Source organism: Branchiostoma belcheri, unplaced genomic scaffold, assembly GCF_001625305.1.
Source record: "Branchiostoma belcheri isolate BF01 breed outbred unplaced genomic scaffold, Haploidv18h27 scaffold25, whole genome shotgun sequence".
Lineage (NCBI taxonomy): Eukaryota > Metazoa > Chordata > Leptocardii > Amphioxiformes > Branchiostomatidae > Branchiostoma > Branchiostoma belcheri.
Genome location: NW_017803854.1, coordinates 2,272,798 through 2,289,315, shown reverse-complemented (window position 1 = coordinate 2,289,315; position 16,518 = coordinate 2,272,798). Strand labels below are relative to the sequence as shown.

The 16,518-nt window shown below is 44.5% G+C and overlaps 1 protein-coding gene and 1 pseudogene across 1 annotated transcript in view; both read right to left on the bottom strand.

Annotated features, from left to right (window-relative positions):
- LOC109471401 overlaps nucleotides 1–7,626 on the bottom strand; it is a 9,423-nt pseudogene extending 1,797 nt beyond the window's left edge.
- A 3,981-nt stretch (nucleotides 7,627–11,607) lies between these two features.
- The window catches only part of LOC109471399 (bone morphogenetic protein 1-like), a 7,978-nt gene continuing 3,067 nt past the window's right edge, over nucleotides 11,608–16,518 (bottom strand). The window contains exons 4-11 of the mRNA XM_019770686.1: nucleotides 16,397–16,503; nucleotides 15,849–16,030; nucleotides 14,793–14,971; nucleotides 14,197–14,443; nucleotides 13,374–13,451; nucleotides 12,802–12,908; nucleotides 12,306–12,425; nucleotides 11,608–11,866 (exon numbers count right to left, since the gene is read on the bottom strand). Coding sequence (XP_019626245.1) covers nucleotides 11,705–11,866; nucleotides 12,306–12,425; nucleotides 12,802–12,908; nucleotides 13,374–13,451; nucleotides 14,197–14,443; nucleotides 14,793–14,971; nucleotides 15,849–16,030; nucleotides 16,397–16,503 — 1,182 coding nt within the window. The 3' untranslated portion in view covers nucleotides 11,608–11,704. The remainder of the gene's footprint in view (nucleotides 11,867–12,305; nucleotides 12,426–12,801; nucleotides 12,909–13,373; nucleotides 13,452–14,196; nucleotides 14,444–14,792; nucleotides 14,972–15,848; nucleotides 16,031–16,396; nucleotides 16,504–16,518) is intronic.

Sequence of the window (16,518 nt, the reverse complement as noted above, 5' to 3'; positions counted from 1 at the left end):
GAGAGAGAGAGGGGGGTAATACACTAAATGTATAACGCATAAGGCGAGTGTTTTTTCCCACCTTCAATCAGTGTCGAGTTGTCCGAGGCTGTTGTAGTGACGCTGTTCGGCCACGCGGTAGAGCTTCTGCGGAGCGTAGCTCCCCCAGTCACTCCGCTTCCCGAGCTGACCCCAGCACCGGTCGCTGCAACAACGCAAGATCTGATTATCACATGTACATGGTAACGTTATATCATTAGCCTGACATGACGGAATGAATAGCGTTCCAATGTTGCATGGCACTTGGAGTTCCATTCAAGGTCTCATATATGAATATTTTTTCGTTAGATCATCTTACTTGCTCCTAGTAAACCTACAGAAATTTCTTAGCTTCAAAGCATTGCACACCGGGGCACGTCCCTACTCTATGTTGAAAGGTGTGGTGAGTTCTTTAACGAGCGTGTGGTGTGGCTCTCCATCCAAACAAGGGACCTCTATTTAAGTTTAACGTCCTATCCGAGGGACGCCCTAATCGAAGCTAGGTACTCATTTTCACCCGAGTGAAGTAAGGAAAGTCGTGTTAAGTGCCTTTCCCAAGGGCACAAAATCGGTGACATGGCAGGATCAAAACTTACCCATCGCCTGTGTTGTAGGTGCTGGGCAGGTGGTCACTCCGCTTTCCGGATGGAAACACTCTCCGATCTCCGGACACGCCAGGGAATCCGGCGGGCAGAGGCTCCACTCCACCATGTAGCCGTGTCCGATAGGCTGGGAGCTCGGGGAGAAGGTCAGGGTCATGGTCTGTCCCTCCTCCGCGCCGATCGCGACCGGTCCGCCCCGCTCCCCACACTTGGTCGTGCTCCCGACCTGTCCGTTGCTGTCAGTGGTTGTGATCTGTAATAGTTGAATCAGTGTGATTTGAGGAGATTTAGTTCAAGGTGCCCACTGCAGTTCGAGATCATATTTGTCGTAGGCCGTCAAACGGTTCATGTGTCGTAGAATTTTTAGATAGGTTGACATAGAATCAATCGCCGACAAGCATTTCTTAAGACAGCTGCAGAATTTCGTACGACACATGCACGACTATTAGTATCCAAGGAATGCCCTCAGTTTGCGATCGTGTGACGATTGTACGACCTGACCTATTGCCTGAATAGGTTAGAGTTACATTGTAGGTTTTGAATAGTCTCCGCGTATAAAGGAACGTGCGTAGATTTACCCCAGGTAAGTTTCTGGATACGCGCGGAGGAACCAAAACCCGGCCTTAACAACGTTTCTGGATAAAACACGGTTCTGGAAACAACAGAATCATTTTGAACACACAAAACGTGCAAAAGACGATCATAAGCATAATCTATGCCATATGCATTTTTTAAAGCAGCCAGGCCGGGCCCTGGCTCAGAATTGTGACTAGTACTCCAGCATTAAGCCTATCCTGGGTACCATCCGGATTTTCGCTCCACAACAATGATTTTTTAGAGTGTTGCGGAACGAATGTCCGGATGGTATCACAATTCAAAACCGTCACAATTCAAAACCGGGACTCGCGCAGCGCCCGGCTGTTTGTTTTTGGCACTATTCGACGGGACACGGTGGGGTGCCGGCCGGTGGGGTGCCGGCCGGTGGGGTGCCGGCCGGTGGGGTGCCGGCCGGCCTATTTTTGATCCCGCGCGGGCGCCGAGTTGATTTTCAGTCGAGAGCCTAAAAGGAACATTTCATTGTGACCATGACAGTCGGCGTCCGCCCGGTCGGCGTCTTGATGCCGACCGGCGTCTAGATCGGGAACAGACCGCGCGGGCCCCGTTGGAACTGTGACTCCAGCATTACCTGAATGCTCCCTGAGCTGCAGGCGACGCCGAAGTCGCCCGTGAAGCTGGCCATGAGGACGGGGTAACGTCCGTCCGATTCAGGAGCCGCGGCAAGGGACCAGCTACAGTCCATCCCGGCGATGTAGAAGCTAGGGTAGTTGGGAGTACTCAGGTTGCCGGATTCCGTGATGTTCTGGACGTCGCCTTGGCACCCTGTGAGGTAAAAGAAAAAGACGTAAAAATTGTCTGGTTCACATTGCACTGCAGCAGAAGTGTCGCTGCTATAGATGCATATGTAATAGTGTACATATGTAATTCATGATTTTTTCACGGTATTTTAATGTTTATTATGTTCACTGTTACTTCTGAACCGTGAACGTATCATTACAGTTAACAAATAATTCCTTGACATTCTTTTTTCTGCACCTGTCGCCACCATGAATACTAGTATATCTCCTTGAACATGTCAATTTTCCTCAGACCGTTAACTTTTGCTACCGTGAACATAAAGTAAATTACACTTAATGTTTGTAGTATCATACCTAGCCTGAGTGTCAGTCTTTTTAGCTTTCGTCTGCTCCCCAAGATCCGCTACCGGCCAAAAAGACTGAACCCGCACGAATTGCTAACGGCTGGTTCTTTCTGGCCGGTAGCGGACACTATATCATACCTGCGCTGAAGGCAGCGTAAGCCCCCAGACCCTGCGCCAAGCACTCCTCCCCCTCGTCCGCCCAGTCGTTGCAGTCCTGGACCAGGTCGCACTTCCGGGACTCGTTGATGCAGATGGCGGCGTAGTCGCAGGAGAACAGTTCCTCCAGGCACTCCACCGACCACTCCAGGTTAAAACCCTCGCCGCCAACGCTGGCGTCGGACCTGAAGAAGTCTTGCATTGTCAGCCTCGCGTTTCTTTTTATGCTGTATCATAGTCACAATTTTACTTTGAGGTAAATTGTAACACACGCACAATTAGTGACTGCCTCTCGCATCAGAAACATGTTTGTACTAAGTAGTAGTTTGAGATTATCCTGACGGTGAGGATTCTATTCTATAATGTATACGTATTATGTATACTAATTTTAACACTTGTGGCTGCTTTGTGATCAATGACACATTTCAGGTAATATTGATTTATTCGCGTAGGTACCTGAAATGCCATTGGAAATAAAAATCTGAATCGGAAGAATGTACGCGAGAGTGTTTTTAACCATACTGGAAATCGTACACAGCAGCTTCAAAATGAGTACATATATATGCTGTACATTGCAAAACAATATTGGAAAACGACGCTTATGTCGTAGAAGAACAAAATCAAATCTGTGTGTTTGGTCATATGTTCAACCTTCCTGCCACGTAGATTTCATAATAAAGGCGACTTGTTTTGCCTCTTTTTATTAGCACGCTCGCATCAGTTTTGTAGTTCCCCTGGGATGAACGTGGATGGGCGAGAAACGGCGGTCATGGAGACTATATATCACCATAGAGGCATGCTATGCTGATATATAACTTGCACGATTGCGCGAATATTGTATAGGACACACCGTATGTTATCTTATTGGCACAACGCCCCTTCAAAAGACTATATACTGGACAAAGTACATTCCACAAAGCGTCGCCCCACCCCCCAAAACTCATCTTACAATCATTTACTGCAGTTTCTGTAAAATAAGATATTTCTGCTTTTCTAACACTTCTAACAACTGACATAAATGTACTCGAACGATTATTAAAAATGCTAAAAAAAACTAAAAAGTGCACGCGACATACCGAAAGTTGATGAGCACGCTGTTCCCTGTGCTGGTTATCGGGTTTGGGAGTGTGTCACCGCAGACCTTGGCAACGGAAGTGGCCGTGGTTTCGCCACCATCACGAACCTAGTAAGAGCCATGGTAAAAAACGCACATGGTTGGTAAACTTTCAAGTTCAAAGAAAGAAAGTGATCTCGATCCAGTTTTAGCTCATTGAAGAGCTAATCTTCCACTGGTCGTGACAGAGAAGACAGACGCTATGTACAGTATTTACAGGTTCATTGTACCGGGGAAATTCCCCTAGCTCTTTTCGACAAGCACAATGAACAGTGGACCACCGTTAACGTCCCGTCCGAAGGACTGCGACCCTAAACAGTAGCGTGCATGTCGGGTGAGTGACATCAGCCGGGATTCGAACTCCCAACCTCTTAGTCCAGAGGCAGGATTGCTAACCACTGAAGTACGCACGCTACTCCACGTTCAGTTTATTAGCTAATTCATTACATGTATATTACTCGTAACAGGGGGCTATCATTTTTTCAAGATGTCCACCCTGAGACCGGATCAGTAGTTTGTTAGGCCATAGCTATAGGCTAGACCATGTGAGGGTTAACGTGATACACGTGCTTTAAAAAGGATACCTTTCTTGTCTATATTTACCGACAGAAACAGATTATTTCAGACAGTTGACACAATTTCCTAATCTTTCATCCATTTAGAAGATCACCAAAAGAGACTTTGTCTATACTAAGATCACAAAACCCAGTCAAAATTATTATCCACCGCCTACAAAGTAGGCAAACAGTAAACGTAGTATAGGTAGTAGTATAAGTTGATACTTTCTTATACTTTCTTTGACACTGTACAAGCAATTAGCCTTCGGGCATGATTCTGCAAATACAGATACGAGTATTATCTACACCATTCGTAGCTTTTAGAAAATGACAGTGCTGAGACGGAATTCGACCGGTTTCGACTTTATTTGTCTTTCTCAAGAATGACAAAGATCCGACCACTCCTCCTTTTATTAACATTTCTCTCTAGTGCAGGGCGCTCCACTCGAGTTTAAGATATTGGCAAATCAGCGTTAAGGATATCTCACTTTGCCCTGGTTTAGGCTGGATTGCCATGATCTGTTCTAGTTGACTACATGTATCCACTGAGTACTGTGCACTAGGTAAGGTTGCCATGACCCCAATTGACCTAAATTGACATACAGTATGACTTCATGACAGGTATTATCTACATTTCCCTTACCTGGAGGTAGTCGTAGACACACCCATTCTGTTCCTCGATGTCCAACGCATGGAAGACTATGATGATCCGTTTGCCTTCATCCACCGTGATTAAATACCTGGCGGAAACCATCAGAAGTGCAGTGAATATGTCCTTAGTTTGATTGAAGATGAATGTCACTTTATCATTGGTTGTTAACGATATGACGATAAACACTCAAAGATGTTCACCCTCCCTTCCACGTGTACAAACGAATCTACAACTGGTACATTCCCACCATAAATGAATTCAATTACATTGTAGGAGGAGATACTGTGTAGAAATATGCAGTTACATCAAAGAATGTTTAAAGATTTTAGAACCAGTAGTGAATACTATACGTTATACTCAACAGTTAATCATATGATATGTATGTCAAATTCTGTTTGTGGGTATGGGTGTGAAAGACCTAACGAAAGTCGTTGTACTTTCGTTGTGTTTCTGACAGTAGCATGCTGTACTCACGTGCAGGCAGAGTTAGCCGGGTACATGGCCGGGTAGCCGGGGCTGGATATGGTGCCAGACAAAGCCCGCAGCACCAAGGATCCACCGTCCTGTTGGCACCCTGTATAACAATGATATAACACTCACTTAGAAAGTCACATCATATGGACGGACTACCAGCATGGGTTTAGAGCTAAGCGACTAACAGTCTATCACATAGCTGGTGCACTGAACAGTAAAAAGCAGGTAGATTACTCGACTTTACAAAAGCGTTCGACAAAGTTCCTCATGGCAGACTCATCTCAAAACTGGAGTTTTATGGAATCCAAGGAACAACACTATATGCATTGCAATAAGTTGTTTCCACCGTCCTCCCGTTGGCACCCTGTATAACAATGATATAACACTCATACGTGAGCAGTCAGGGTTCCACATACTTACCCATGCACTCTCGCTGTGCAAGTCATGGTTTCCGTAGTTAAAGATCTAATGTTGCTACTGACATATATTCTGTACGTAGTTTGTTGCACACATGCTTCTGAACTAAACTGTGTCCCGCTTTGGCCAGCACGTGAGAGATATCCTTACAAGTGGCCTGGCTTATGTCTTGCTTTCTGAAATAAGAATGCCTTCTGAAATACATATATTGAGGTGCACTCACTCACTCACTCACTCACTCACTCACTCACTCACTCACTCACTCACTCACTCACTCACTCACACATTTACGAACTTGCTTATCTACATATAGATATATGGGAAGAATTCCTAACCTTCATTCACGTTTGCGCTGGTCTGACCCTCTGTAGTTGTTAGTGAAGAAGGGTTGGTGGTCGACCACACACGCAACCACAAGGGCCCCGGAGGAAACGGTTGATACGTTTGTTGTGTAGAAAAAACAAACAAAACAGAAAAAAAACAATACAAAGTTAGGTAGTACTACGGACAACCTTCGAGCGTTCGCTGTCAGTTTACTTTCTAACTCTAGCTATGTATGACTCGTCGAAAAGACCTGGTGGAATTTACACGACACAATAAACCTTTCTATATACAGTCAAATCTGTCCAAACCAAAGAAAAGTGGCCACCTTAGACAGGTGGTCTCCTTGAAGTTGAAGAGGGTCGCCTCACAACATGACTGAGGCATAAATGGTTTCCAAGTCAATATGTTCTAATGTCAAATGCTGTAAATGCATTTGGGGAGAGTGGCACATGAACAATTTACGTCGAACAAAAACATCATCTAGTAGTCGAGGCAAACTGGCTGGTTTCTCCATGATTTCTCATTAGTTATCATCAATACCATGCTTCTTTATTGATAATAACCTTTATTGTACATTCATGCCCTATCGGGCTAAGTACAGGTGAACAGATGAAATAGGTAATATACATGTTTGTATTACAAACAGCTTTAAAACTACTCTAATACAATGGTTCGGTAATCAACATGATCGAAAATGATGTGGTCACCATGGGCAGGTATCAGGCCTTCAGCGGACCCAACTCATGGTCGCGTTAGCCAGGTGGTCACCTTGGAAAGGTTGCTTAATGCTTGTGTCACTGGGGAAATTTTTTGGGACCGAGAAAAAGCGGTCACCAGTGACAGGTGGCCTGCTTGAAGAGGTTGTCTCCTTGGCAGGTTTGTACTGGTGTGTTACGCCGAAAGGCGGTTATACCGGCTATACAGATACAGATACTGCACAAGGCGTCTGTCGTCTCTGCCACCACCAGTGTAAGATTAGATCTTCGTTGAGATCACTTTCAAGGTTCACTGTCTTTCATCACTTTTAAGTGAGAAGCAGACTATAGTGTCTAAAATTCGTGATCACGTTAACCTTACCCAGTTGTTGGACTTACTTTGTATATTTATAAGGTATTATGTACATGGATGTCAACGAGATAACTATATTTTGTACAGCTTTTTTCCGAATGACATATGCAACATCCATTCAAAGAACTGCCTTTTCTGTGCAATAAAAAAGCACTGGATAAAGCTCGTCGCACAATTTACCACAAAACCAATAGAATTACGACTATACGAGTTTGCTACCAAGCTTTGGTTTAAATCAAGCATTTCGTTTTGCCCTCATGCCATTTCGTCATTTATAAATACTCCTTGATGACTGCCTATAGACTTGGTGTTGACGCTGGGGCCTTAGATTGGAATGTTACCAGGGAAAACGCCCCGGGCAAGAACACTCATTTTTGACGCGGCTGGTCGTGGCCTGGTTACCGGACCTATCATAGCTGCCGTGTCCTTCATGTAGGTTAATGTAGCTATAATAGGTTTGGTCACGAGGCTAGCTGGTCGTACTCACCTGCATGGCGACTCAGCACGAGGGCAGCCGCAAAGAAGAAGAATCCGCCTCCCTGCATGTTAACCAAAGCCTCTAGTTTAGCAACGGGGTACGATAGCGAGAACGTCTGTTAGATGTGAAGTTTTCTTCTTGGTTTGGAGACTTTTGAGTGAGCGACTTGGCTTTAAAATCTCTGTAGTTGATCCAGGTATCCAGGGCTTGTTACAAAGTTAAGTGGATATTGGAGATTAGCGGAGATAAGTTGATTTTTCTATTTGCAACAGTAGTTTTTTGTCGCGGTTGTTTTCTCAGGATGAAATACAGGTTAATTGATTTAAGGGTATTACCGTTCCTGATAAAGCATGGGACAGGCTCTATTGTGAACGATCCAGTTTGTTCTGGACGCCGTTCTTTCCACTTTCTCAAAACTAGTCTGTCTGCTTTATTTTCTACAAAGATGGTGGGAATTTTTCCCAACTGTTGACGCAATCCCGGTCTTACCGACATCCGGTTTGGACAAGATTTTACCAGCTCGACTGTAGTTATTGTTTGTTGATTGCGTGTACTTTAATCGTGCTAGGGGAAGACGAATACGACGTAATGCCCCAAAGTGCAGTAGGCTTAAGACCAGCTAATGTATAAAAGTTTATTAGCAAATTCGTGCCTGAAAGATATCCGCAGGTACGTGTACCTGGGAATCATACAAGTGGTAGAAACACAGCACATGTGAACAAGGACAGTGACTGGAACAATATACTAATTCAAATACTGGTCATTGTAACAATAGATTCATTCAAGTACCAGTGACGGCTATATCTAGACAATTCGGTTTGGTCTCTCTCTTTTTCGGAAACAGGGGAAGACCTAGCCTCTATAGCATGCCAAAAACTGGGGGGGGGGGTCTTGAGGGTCTTTGTGAGCTTTTATGTGTTATTTTCTGATTGCATATAGACAACATAGACGGCGTTTAGAAGTGGGCTAATCAGAAAACAGCCTAAGACCACCAAACCCCCAGTTGTATAAGCCTGCTACGGAGGCTAAGGAATACCATTTTTCAAAATCAGCGCGAGAACTCATTTTGCTGAGAGTACATTGTAGTAAGGAGACGAAGAGGGCGGCCCTGTACGAGATGGAGAGACAACCTAGTTCAACACCTAGGGCCTACATGCGAGAGCCAGCTAGGGCCAGAACCGCGAGACTACCAAAGAGCTGTCAGTCGAGGGGGGACTTCCCTCGTAGAAGTGACTGATAACACATTGGGACATGAGAGATTTCCCGCGCTGATTCTGACGGAGGTGTTCGAAGTAGAACAGGGGGTTCGACGCGTTCGAACAGGAACGGTCTATTCCATACATGCATTCGCTGATCCCTCACGTCTTTCTTGTCAAAACCAAACATGACTAGGCCGGTAAAAACCCTTCGAAATGTAAATGAAATTAACGTCCTGACCACCAACCGGGCTGTCTTTATTCAATCACCCAGGCATTCTGATGAAGTCTTGAGTAACGCGAGACAAGCCTGAGTGAGGAAATACACGCGAAGCTTGCGGCGCGTCGGTTCTATAGAAATGGAGTTTTAACTCAGTTAAAACTGAGCTGACAGATATCTTTCAGTGTTCTTAGTCATTCACAGGTGATTACCGTCTCGGGTAATTCAATCAACATTGTCCCACTTACGGGACTATTGTAACAATGTAAACTTTCTTTAGACACATCAAGACGGATCAGGGTTTCAAATTCATTTTTGGAAGTTACGTGCACTGGTAACATTACACCTGACCAAATAAATTAGGTGCACAGAAAAAAAATGTTTGACAGCAAAAGTTTGAGAGAACATCCTAAAACAATTTGTATCAGCAACGTCTTTGTAGAAACATTACTGCTTCTCTTAAGAGGTTGAATTTGAAATTATTCTATTTTACTAAATTTTATCATTTTTCTGACACGATTAAATGTCAAGATTTTTTCGCGTTCTATTGTACAATAATGGTAGGCACGTTCATCGCATCCTCCTTCGCAGGGCTAAAATCCTCCGGTTCCCTTCCGGTTTTAGCCCTGCTATTTACCGCTGACAGTTTGACTTCTGGTGACGTCACCGCCAAACTGCTGTCAGCCAATCAGAGAATTTGCGCACCGAGCTTTGCGCAAAAACCGCAAAGGTCGCTGGGAACCTATTAGCCAATCAGGTTACGTCTTACATTCCCATGTTGGGACAGGCCAAGATGGCGGCTATTACAGATACTAGAGTTTCGTGCGAGCCGTGCAAGAGTCGAGCCGTGCAAGAGTCGAGCGGCTTCGTGAGCATCAGCAGTCGATGCTACAGGCGCTGCTTGATGGCAGAGACGTTTTTCTGAGTGTGCGGACAGGAGGAGGGAAGAGCCTGTGCTATATGGGCTTCCCAGCAGCGGCCAAAGCCCTGGCCAAAGCCGAGACAGAGTTAGGGCAAGCCCCCCGACATCTGATTGGTTTGTGCCAAATAAGGCAAGCTCATGAATTATTTATAAGTGACGTCACCAGAAGTCAAACTGTCAGCGGTAAATAGCAGGGCTAAAACCGGAAGGGAACCGGAGGATTTTAGCCCTGCGAAGGAGGATGGTTCATCGTGGAACTTACCAGGAAGTTATTTTGAAGTCCACGAAACAGGAAGGCTTCTGGAGAAGAACTTATTTCATCAACCGCATTTATTGTAGAAACATGAAGTTAAACAACAAAACAACATACGTCAATGTCCTTGTCTGTCAAGTTTTAGTAAAACGTGTATCAGTTCAATTTTACAAGTAGCAGGATTATGCGACAATCCGTTGTTCATATATTGTGTTTAACGAAGAACCAACAGAGCATAGTACACATCTGTTCTATAGTACACATATCGTAGCTTTGATATATTTTCACATGAATTACCCAACCAGAAGAAAACTGTAGTGTGTTGAAACATTTAACACACGTTAAATGGCATTTCCTATCTTCAATTTCGTCCTATATCCATACCTGTTGCTTTAGGTGAGCTAGTGGAAAAATACATACACAGAATATATAACATTTTGGCCCAATAGCCTATTTTAGTATGTTCTGGAGTCCGGTTTGTTGACCAAGAGAAGTTTCTACAGTCCAAAAGGGAATCTGAATTCAATGGTTAACAATACTATTGTGAAAGTAAGGTTGTTATAAATATTATACGTCTTTCCTGATCGAACATGATAAGCCCCGCCCCCTGTTCGAAATAGAACGGGAGGTTCGACGTGTTCGATCAGTTCCGGTTCTATTGGCTTGTTCCGTACAACATTTCAGTTTCTCTCCCCCCCGACGTGCAGATACAGGGTGTCAACCCCCTCTCTGTCCAACCAGTCTTTTGGCGCTAACCGTCGTGGTCGGATTTCATTTAAGGGAATCTCATTTATCCCGTATCAGACACAGGAAGGCAAGAAACATTAAAGCTGCCACGGTTCCGGCAAAGACATTCTACAGTTCCGGGACATTCTTTCTACGTCTCAGAATATGCATATGTCAAATTTCAACACACGTAAACGCGAATGTTCCGCCTTGCTGCGTCTTTGCAGGCTCACATAGCTACACAAATGGCAAGTGAGGGATTCGATTTGCCTGATTTATAGGCTTACATATTTTGATCTGACAATATAACGAACGCTACAGAGATACAAAGTTATTCATCCTGTTCATATTTCAAACAGCAAACAAAGAAACAAAAATATACAATATCACACAGATAACAAACACTGCATACCGGATTGAACAAAACTTGCATTTTTTTGCACAACAATGCTAAACGTTTGCCTGTGTAAAAGAAACTGTTTATGTACATAGTGTCACCAATTTCACACATCCCATAATGCCTAATAAAGATCATGAATATGGATGGGATATGGCGTAAGAAGGGGATATACGTAATGCGACCGTGCGAGTAGGAGAGTCTTCGGTAGAAGGTAGAACGATAGAAGGTACGTGATGTTCTCTAATTCCAACAAAAATGCAATTATGGCATGCGCTTTATACTAGATAAATAATTCAAAACAATATAGTTGACCAGTTTGTCGATAGAACTTGTTGGAAATATTACATCGAGGAAGGGGGAGGGGGTTGGCCATACGTCATATCCGTGATCTTTACTAGGCATTATGGGAAGTGTGAAAGGGCTGTAGACTACTGCAGTGTGCGTGTGACGTAAGAGACCAGCATGACTGCCAGCGCGGTGACCCAGAGACAGGGTACCGCCGCCGTGGCGTCCCCGCCCTGTCCCTCGTTGTGCCCGGTCATGATAAAGTCGTTACAGTCGTCAACGTCGCTGCAGCATTTCATGCACACCTGGAACAAAAAAAAAAAAGAAAAGAAAAATGAACATTAAGAAAGATTTGTGGAAAAACATATTTAAGAAATTTTTTTTTTAGCAAAATCTATTTCTGAAATACCCCCGGTGGTTTGCATATGTCTTGAAGGTGGTGTCACACACCTTTCGCACAGGTAAAAGTGCTATGGGTTGTTGTCCACTGTGTCCAGAGCTCGGTATTGGGCACAGACAAGGGAGGGTCCGCCTTTTACCTCCCAACTGAAGTCAGGTACGGTACTCTTTATATCTGGATGGAGTGCAAAAAAGCCGTGCCTTCCCAAGGGAAAAAGATCGGCGATATGTCGGGATTCGAACCGAGGACCTCCGGGTTCTTGACCAAACACCCTACCGTTACACCACACCACACCACACGACACCACTTCACCTGACATATCAATGGGATACAATGGTCCGTACCTTCGGCCGCCCTTGTGGCGTTTCGCACGCCTCTTGTTCCCAGTAGCTGCTACACACGTCCCCGCAGCCTCGCTCCACTCTCAGCCCAAACGAACTGCCAGCCTCTCCAATCCGCTCGACCTAGGGAACAGATATCACCAGTACGTTTAAACATATATTGCTGGCTATAGTTTAATGCACTGAAAGAAGACCTTATAAACCTACTTTCCAAGATTTCAATCTCAAAAAATTCTCCTGCACCAGAAAGTCACAAGGGTCTGCCTCCTATATCAACATCTAACTCCTGCTGGCGCACGGTCAGATTCTAGGAGCTTCAAGTTCGTGTTTACTAAACATTTCCTGTTAACTAATAGACCTTTTAACCTGTCTTTTTGTCTGTCAATCACTCCCCACCCACACGCCCTCAACCTACTCTGTCCGAAAAAAAACATACACACAAACTAACAGACGACCCACCCAAAACAATACCTCCGTACCCGGAGGTGAGTGACCTTACCCAGCAGTGTTCGCCGTCTTCACAGGTAGTCGAGGCGACGTTGGCCGGATTGCTGATGCAGTCTCCCGTTCCGTTACACGTGTAGCATGACAGTCGGTCTGCGGGATCTGACGTTGTAGTGAAGAAATACACAGAAAACACGTAAATCAAAGTGTCAAACAGTATGAATTTCTTTCAAGTATACATGTAACTTTCTTATAACGGAATACCTTAGCTGTATGTGTAAGTCCAATGTATTGTGACATTATGATGTTGCAATTTGAATAGATAAAACTAGAAAGGTAACATTTGCAAAGCAAATGCATAATGTTTACCTTAGCATATGGCCTATTCTGTTAATTCTTACTCAAATACATATATATGGTGACAGGAGTCTAAATCCCTCCTGCTATAAAATTGTAACATGATGTAACCCAAAACTAGTTACCATGGTGACAGACGTCTGGTTCAGGTCATTGACATTATTCGTTTGAATAAGAAGAAGAGGAAACAGAGCAAAAACAGTATGTCTTCCTTCGGTAAACATAATACTATAGTAAGATGAAAAATGAAATAACTAGTTTTAACCATACCTTCCGTGACAACAGTGATGTTTGAGAAGACAGTGGTGGTGGGCTCCTCCGTTGTCGTTGGGATGGTGGTCGTCGGAACTGTAAAGGCGAAAAAACAACCGCAGAAAGGTTAGGAATAAACTGACTAGTAGCTGTATAGTCATAGAATCTCCATTCCCTGCCAATATCATTCCCAGAACTACCAATAGGAGCTCAGCATTCTTCATCACTATGGGAATCGGCCCAATAGGGCTCAGGATTCTCTGTCACTATGGAAACCAGTTACCGTGGTAACAGATAGTTCTCAGTCTGACAGTGACTGGCAGATGTATTGATCTGTCTGACCCAGAGGTGTTGGCCATTAAGTTGGGTGACCATGCAGTGGCAGGTCTGCTCGAAACGCGATGTAGTCAGGCTAGGGGCCTGAGCAGTGGGAAGGCTGCTAGAAGCATGATGTACTAGTATATACAGGCTATAGGGTGGATCGAATCTCAGAGAGGATGTGGACTTGGGAGCTAAAATAGGTTTGGTAACCAGGCTAAATCAGCACGTCGGCAAAACGTACAGAACGTACAGAACCCCGTATTTTCGCGTTTTTCGTGGGGTTCTTGGTCAACGTTGCATCAGAATTTTGCCTGTTGCAGAGGATATTCTTTCTTACATAACATTTGGAAACTTCTGTCGAAATGCTAACCTTATATGAGCGAATACAACCTTATATGAGACGTTCTGCCAAAATGCTATGTACAATACATTACGGGTTTCAGGTGCAGAATGTTCTGCCGACGTGCTGGCTAAATCGAACTTGGACAATCAGAAACACGACAACTGAGTTGATGCTCACTTAGGCAGAGTGCGTCCGCCTCGTCGTCCCCCGTGCTGCACTCCTCCGTGCCGTTACAATTGGCCTCCACCGGGAGACACGCGTAGTCCGCCGCGCACAGAACCTGGTCTGGGGAGCAGGGGATCCAGGACAGGGAGAACCCGTCCTCGGCGATGGGCCCGCTCACCGACAGCTCCGCTTCGTTGGTGTTGACGATGAACGTAGTAGTTCGGTTGCAGATATCGTGGGTATTCGAGCCTTCAGTCAGCTGTAGAAGAATGTTATGTTTACTTATCAAGTCACTTCAAATTTTTGTCATTTTAACAATTTGCATTGACATTTTTCAGACATTTTTTGGGAAATCTTTTTCTAAAATATTTTTTTCCAAAAAATATTTTTCCAAAAAATATTTTTCCCAAAAAATATTTTTCAAAAGAAATTTAAAAAAAAAATTTCCAAAAAATATTTTTCCAAAAAATGTTTTTCCAAAAAATGTTTTCCCAAAAAATGTTTTTCTAAAAGCATATTTTCTAAAACATTCAATATATATAGCTTTACTTGTTTGATTGCAATCAAAAGCGAATAATACAAACAGAAGTCCAGAAGGAAAAAAATACCTCGGCAGAAGCGGTAGTGCAGTCGACGCCTTCCCCTGCTGTCGCAGTGAAGATGAGCTGGTATCCTGCGGGAGCCGCGAAGTCCCAGTCACAGGCGACGCCGGGCGGGAAGAAGGGCAGGCTTCCGTTCGGCGAGGACACGCTCCCGGCAGTGGAGGCATCGATGCTCTCCCCACATGCTGCCAGGCAGAAGAGGAATACATTTTCCCTTTTACTTACGGATCATCCTTTTACAGTTTTGAGACTAATTGTGAAAATATATGAGCTTTACGCAGAATTTTATCATCAAAACTGGTCGTTATGTATCTGACTGATCTTTTCGACTTTAATTATTCTACTCGTGTCCTATCAGTAATTCTAAGGGATAGGGGTTGGGACTTGCGCTCGTTGAATTTCATTTACTAAACCCCAATTAGCTTGTTTCGATTTTGTATATTTGTTTATTTGTCCATATATTGTTATAATCAGTATACCTCTGTTTAATCATTCTGTGTAGATGGCGCCATTAATATACGTTCCATGGAACAAAACTAGGACCATCACAACAGCAATATCAAAAGTTTAAAGTTAAAGACTTTAATAAGTCCATCTGCAGTGCCCACGTTTTCACCAATAAGCCTTCGTTAAGACTCCATAATATGGCGAGGGTTTGAGATCGGGGAACTCTAGTTAGGCCACACCGTCTTAATCTTGTGGATGACATCCTCTAAAGACCCCCAAACTAGTGCGCGCGGGCGAATAAAAAAATTCCGGCCAAAAATAAAAATGCTACTAAACCACAGGAATTCGTGGCAGTATACGACAAGTCGGCACATGCTGGCTTTTTGCGGAATTTATGAATCGGCACTGTACGTATGTACTGAGTTCTTGAGTCGGGGAGCTTCGGTAGCCTGGGTACCCGGCTCCGTATTGTCTCTAACCACCATGGACTACCCAGGCCTAGAGCCAGGCGCTAGGGCAGAGCCTTGGTGGACGTAATCTTTGGTGAATGTCATCCATAAAATTAAGTCGGTGTGGCCTTATTAATAGCTCTGTGATGATTTCAGGTGAACTCACTGTCGAGCCCGTACGCCGCCAGACACCCCGTCTCGTCCTGGAAGTCTGCGCACGTCTGCGTGCCGTCACACTCCTGGGCGGAGGTGAAGCACACCGGAGCGTCGTCACACGAGGTGGTGCCGTCCACGCAGGTGGTGGACCAGTCTACCGCAAACCCGGCCCCGGCCACACTGTAGTCAGACCTAGCGAGAAACAACATATCATTTAGAAAGTTTAACATGAGGTGGACAACATATCATAAAAGTTTAACATGAGGTGGCAAAGTCGGCCGCGTTCACACTAGTCGGAGCTAGCGAAAAACAACATGTCATTAAAGCCTCGGTCACAACCCGCCGTACGTGCTTTTTCTCCGTACGTTTTTTGGGAGGCTACGTCTGCTACGTTTTTTTCTTGCCCACGTATATTTCATAATGAAAGCAACTTTTTTTTTACAAACTTTTTTTTATTCGCACGCTCGAATCAGTTTTCGGGTTCCCAGAGGATGTCATCCATATAATCAAATCAACATGGCCTAAAGATATGTGTAGGATGCGAGAATTCGTACTCACTCGAAAGCTAGGTACACTTGGTTTCCGGTCGCCTGGATGTCGGCGGGAGCAGTTGCGCCGCAGAGCCGCCCCAGCAATGTGGATGCGGAGGTCGGTCCGTCATGGACCTGATGTGAAAAAAA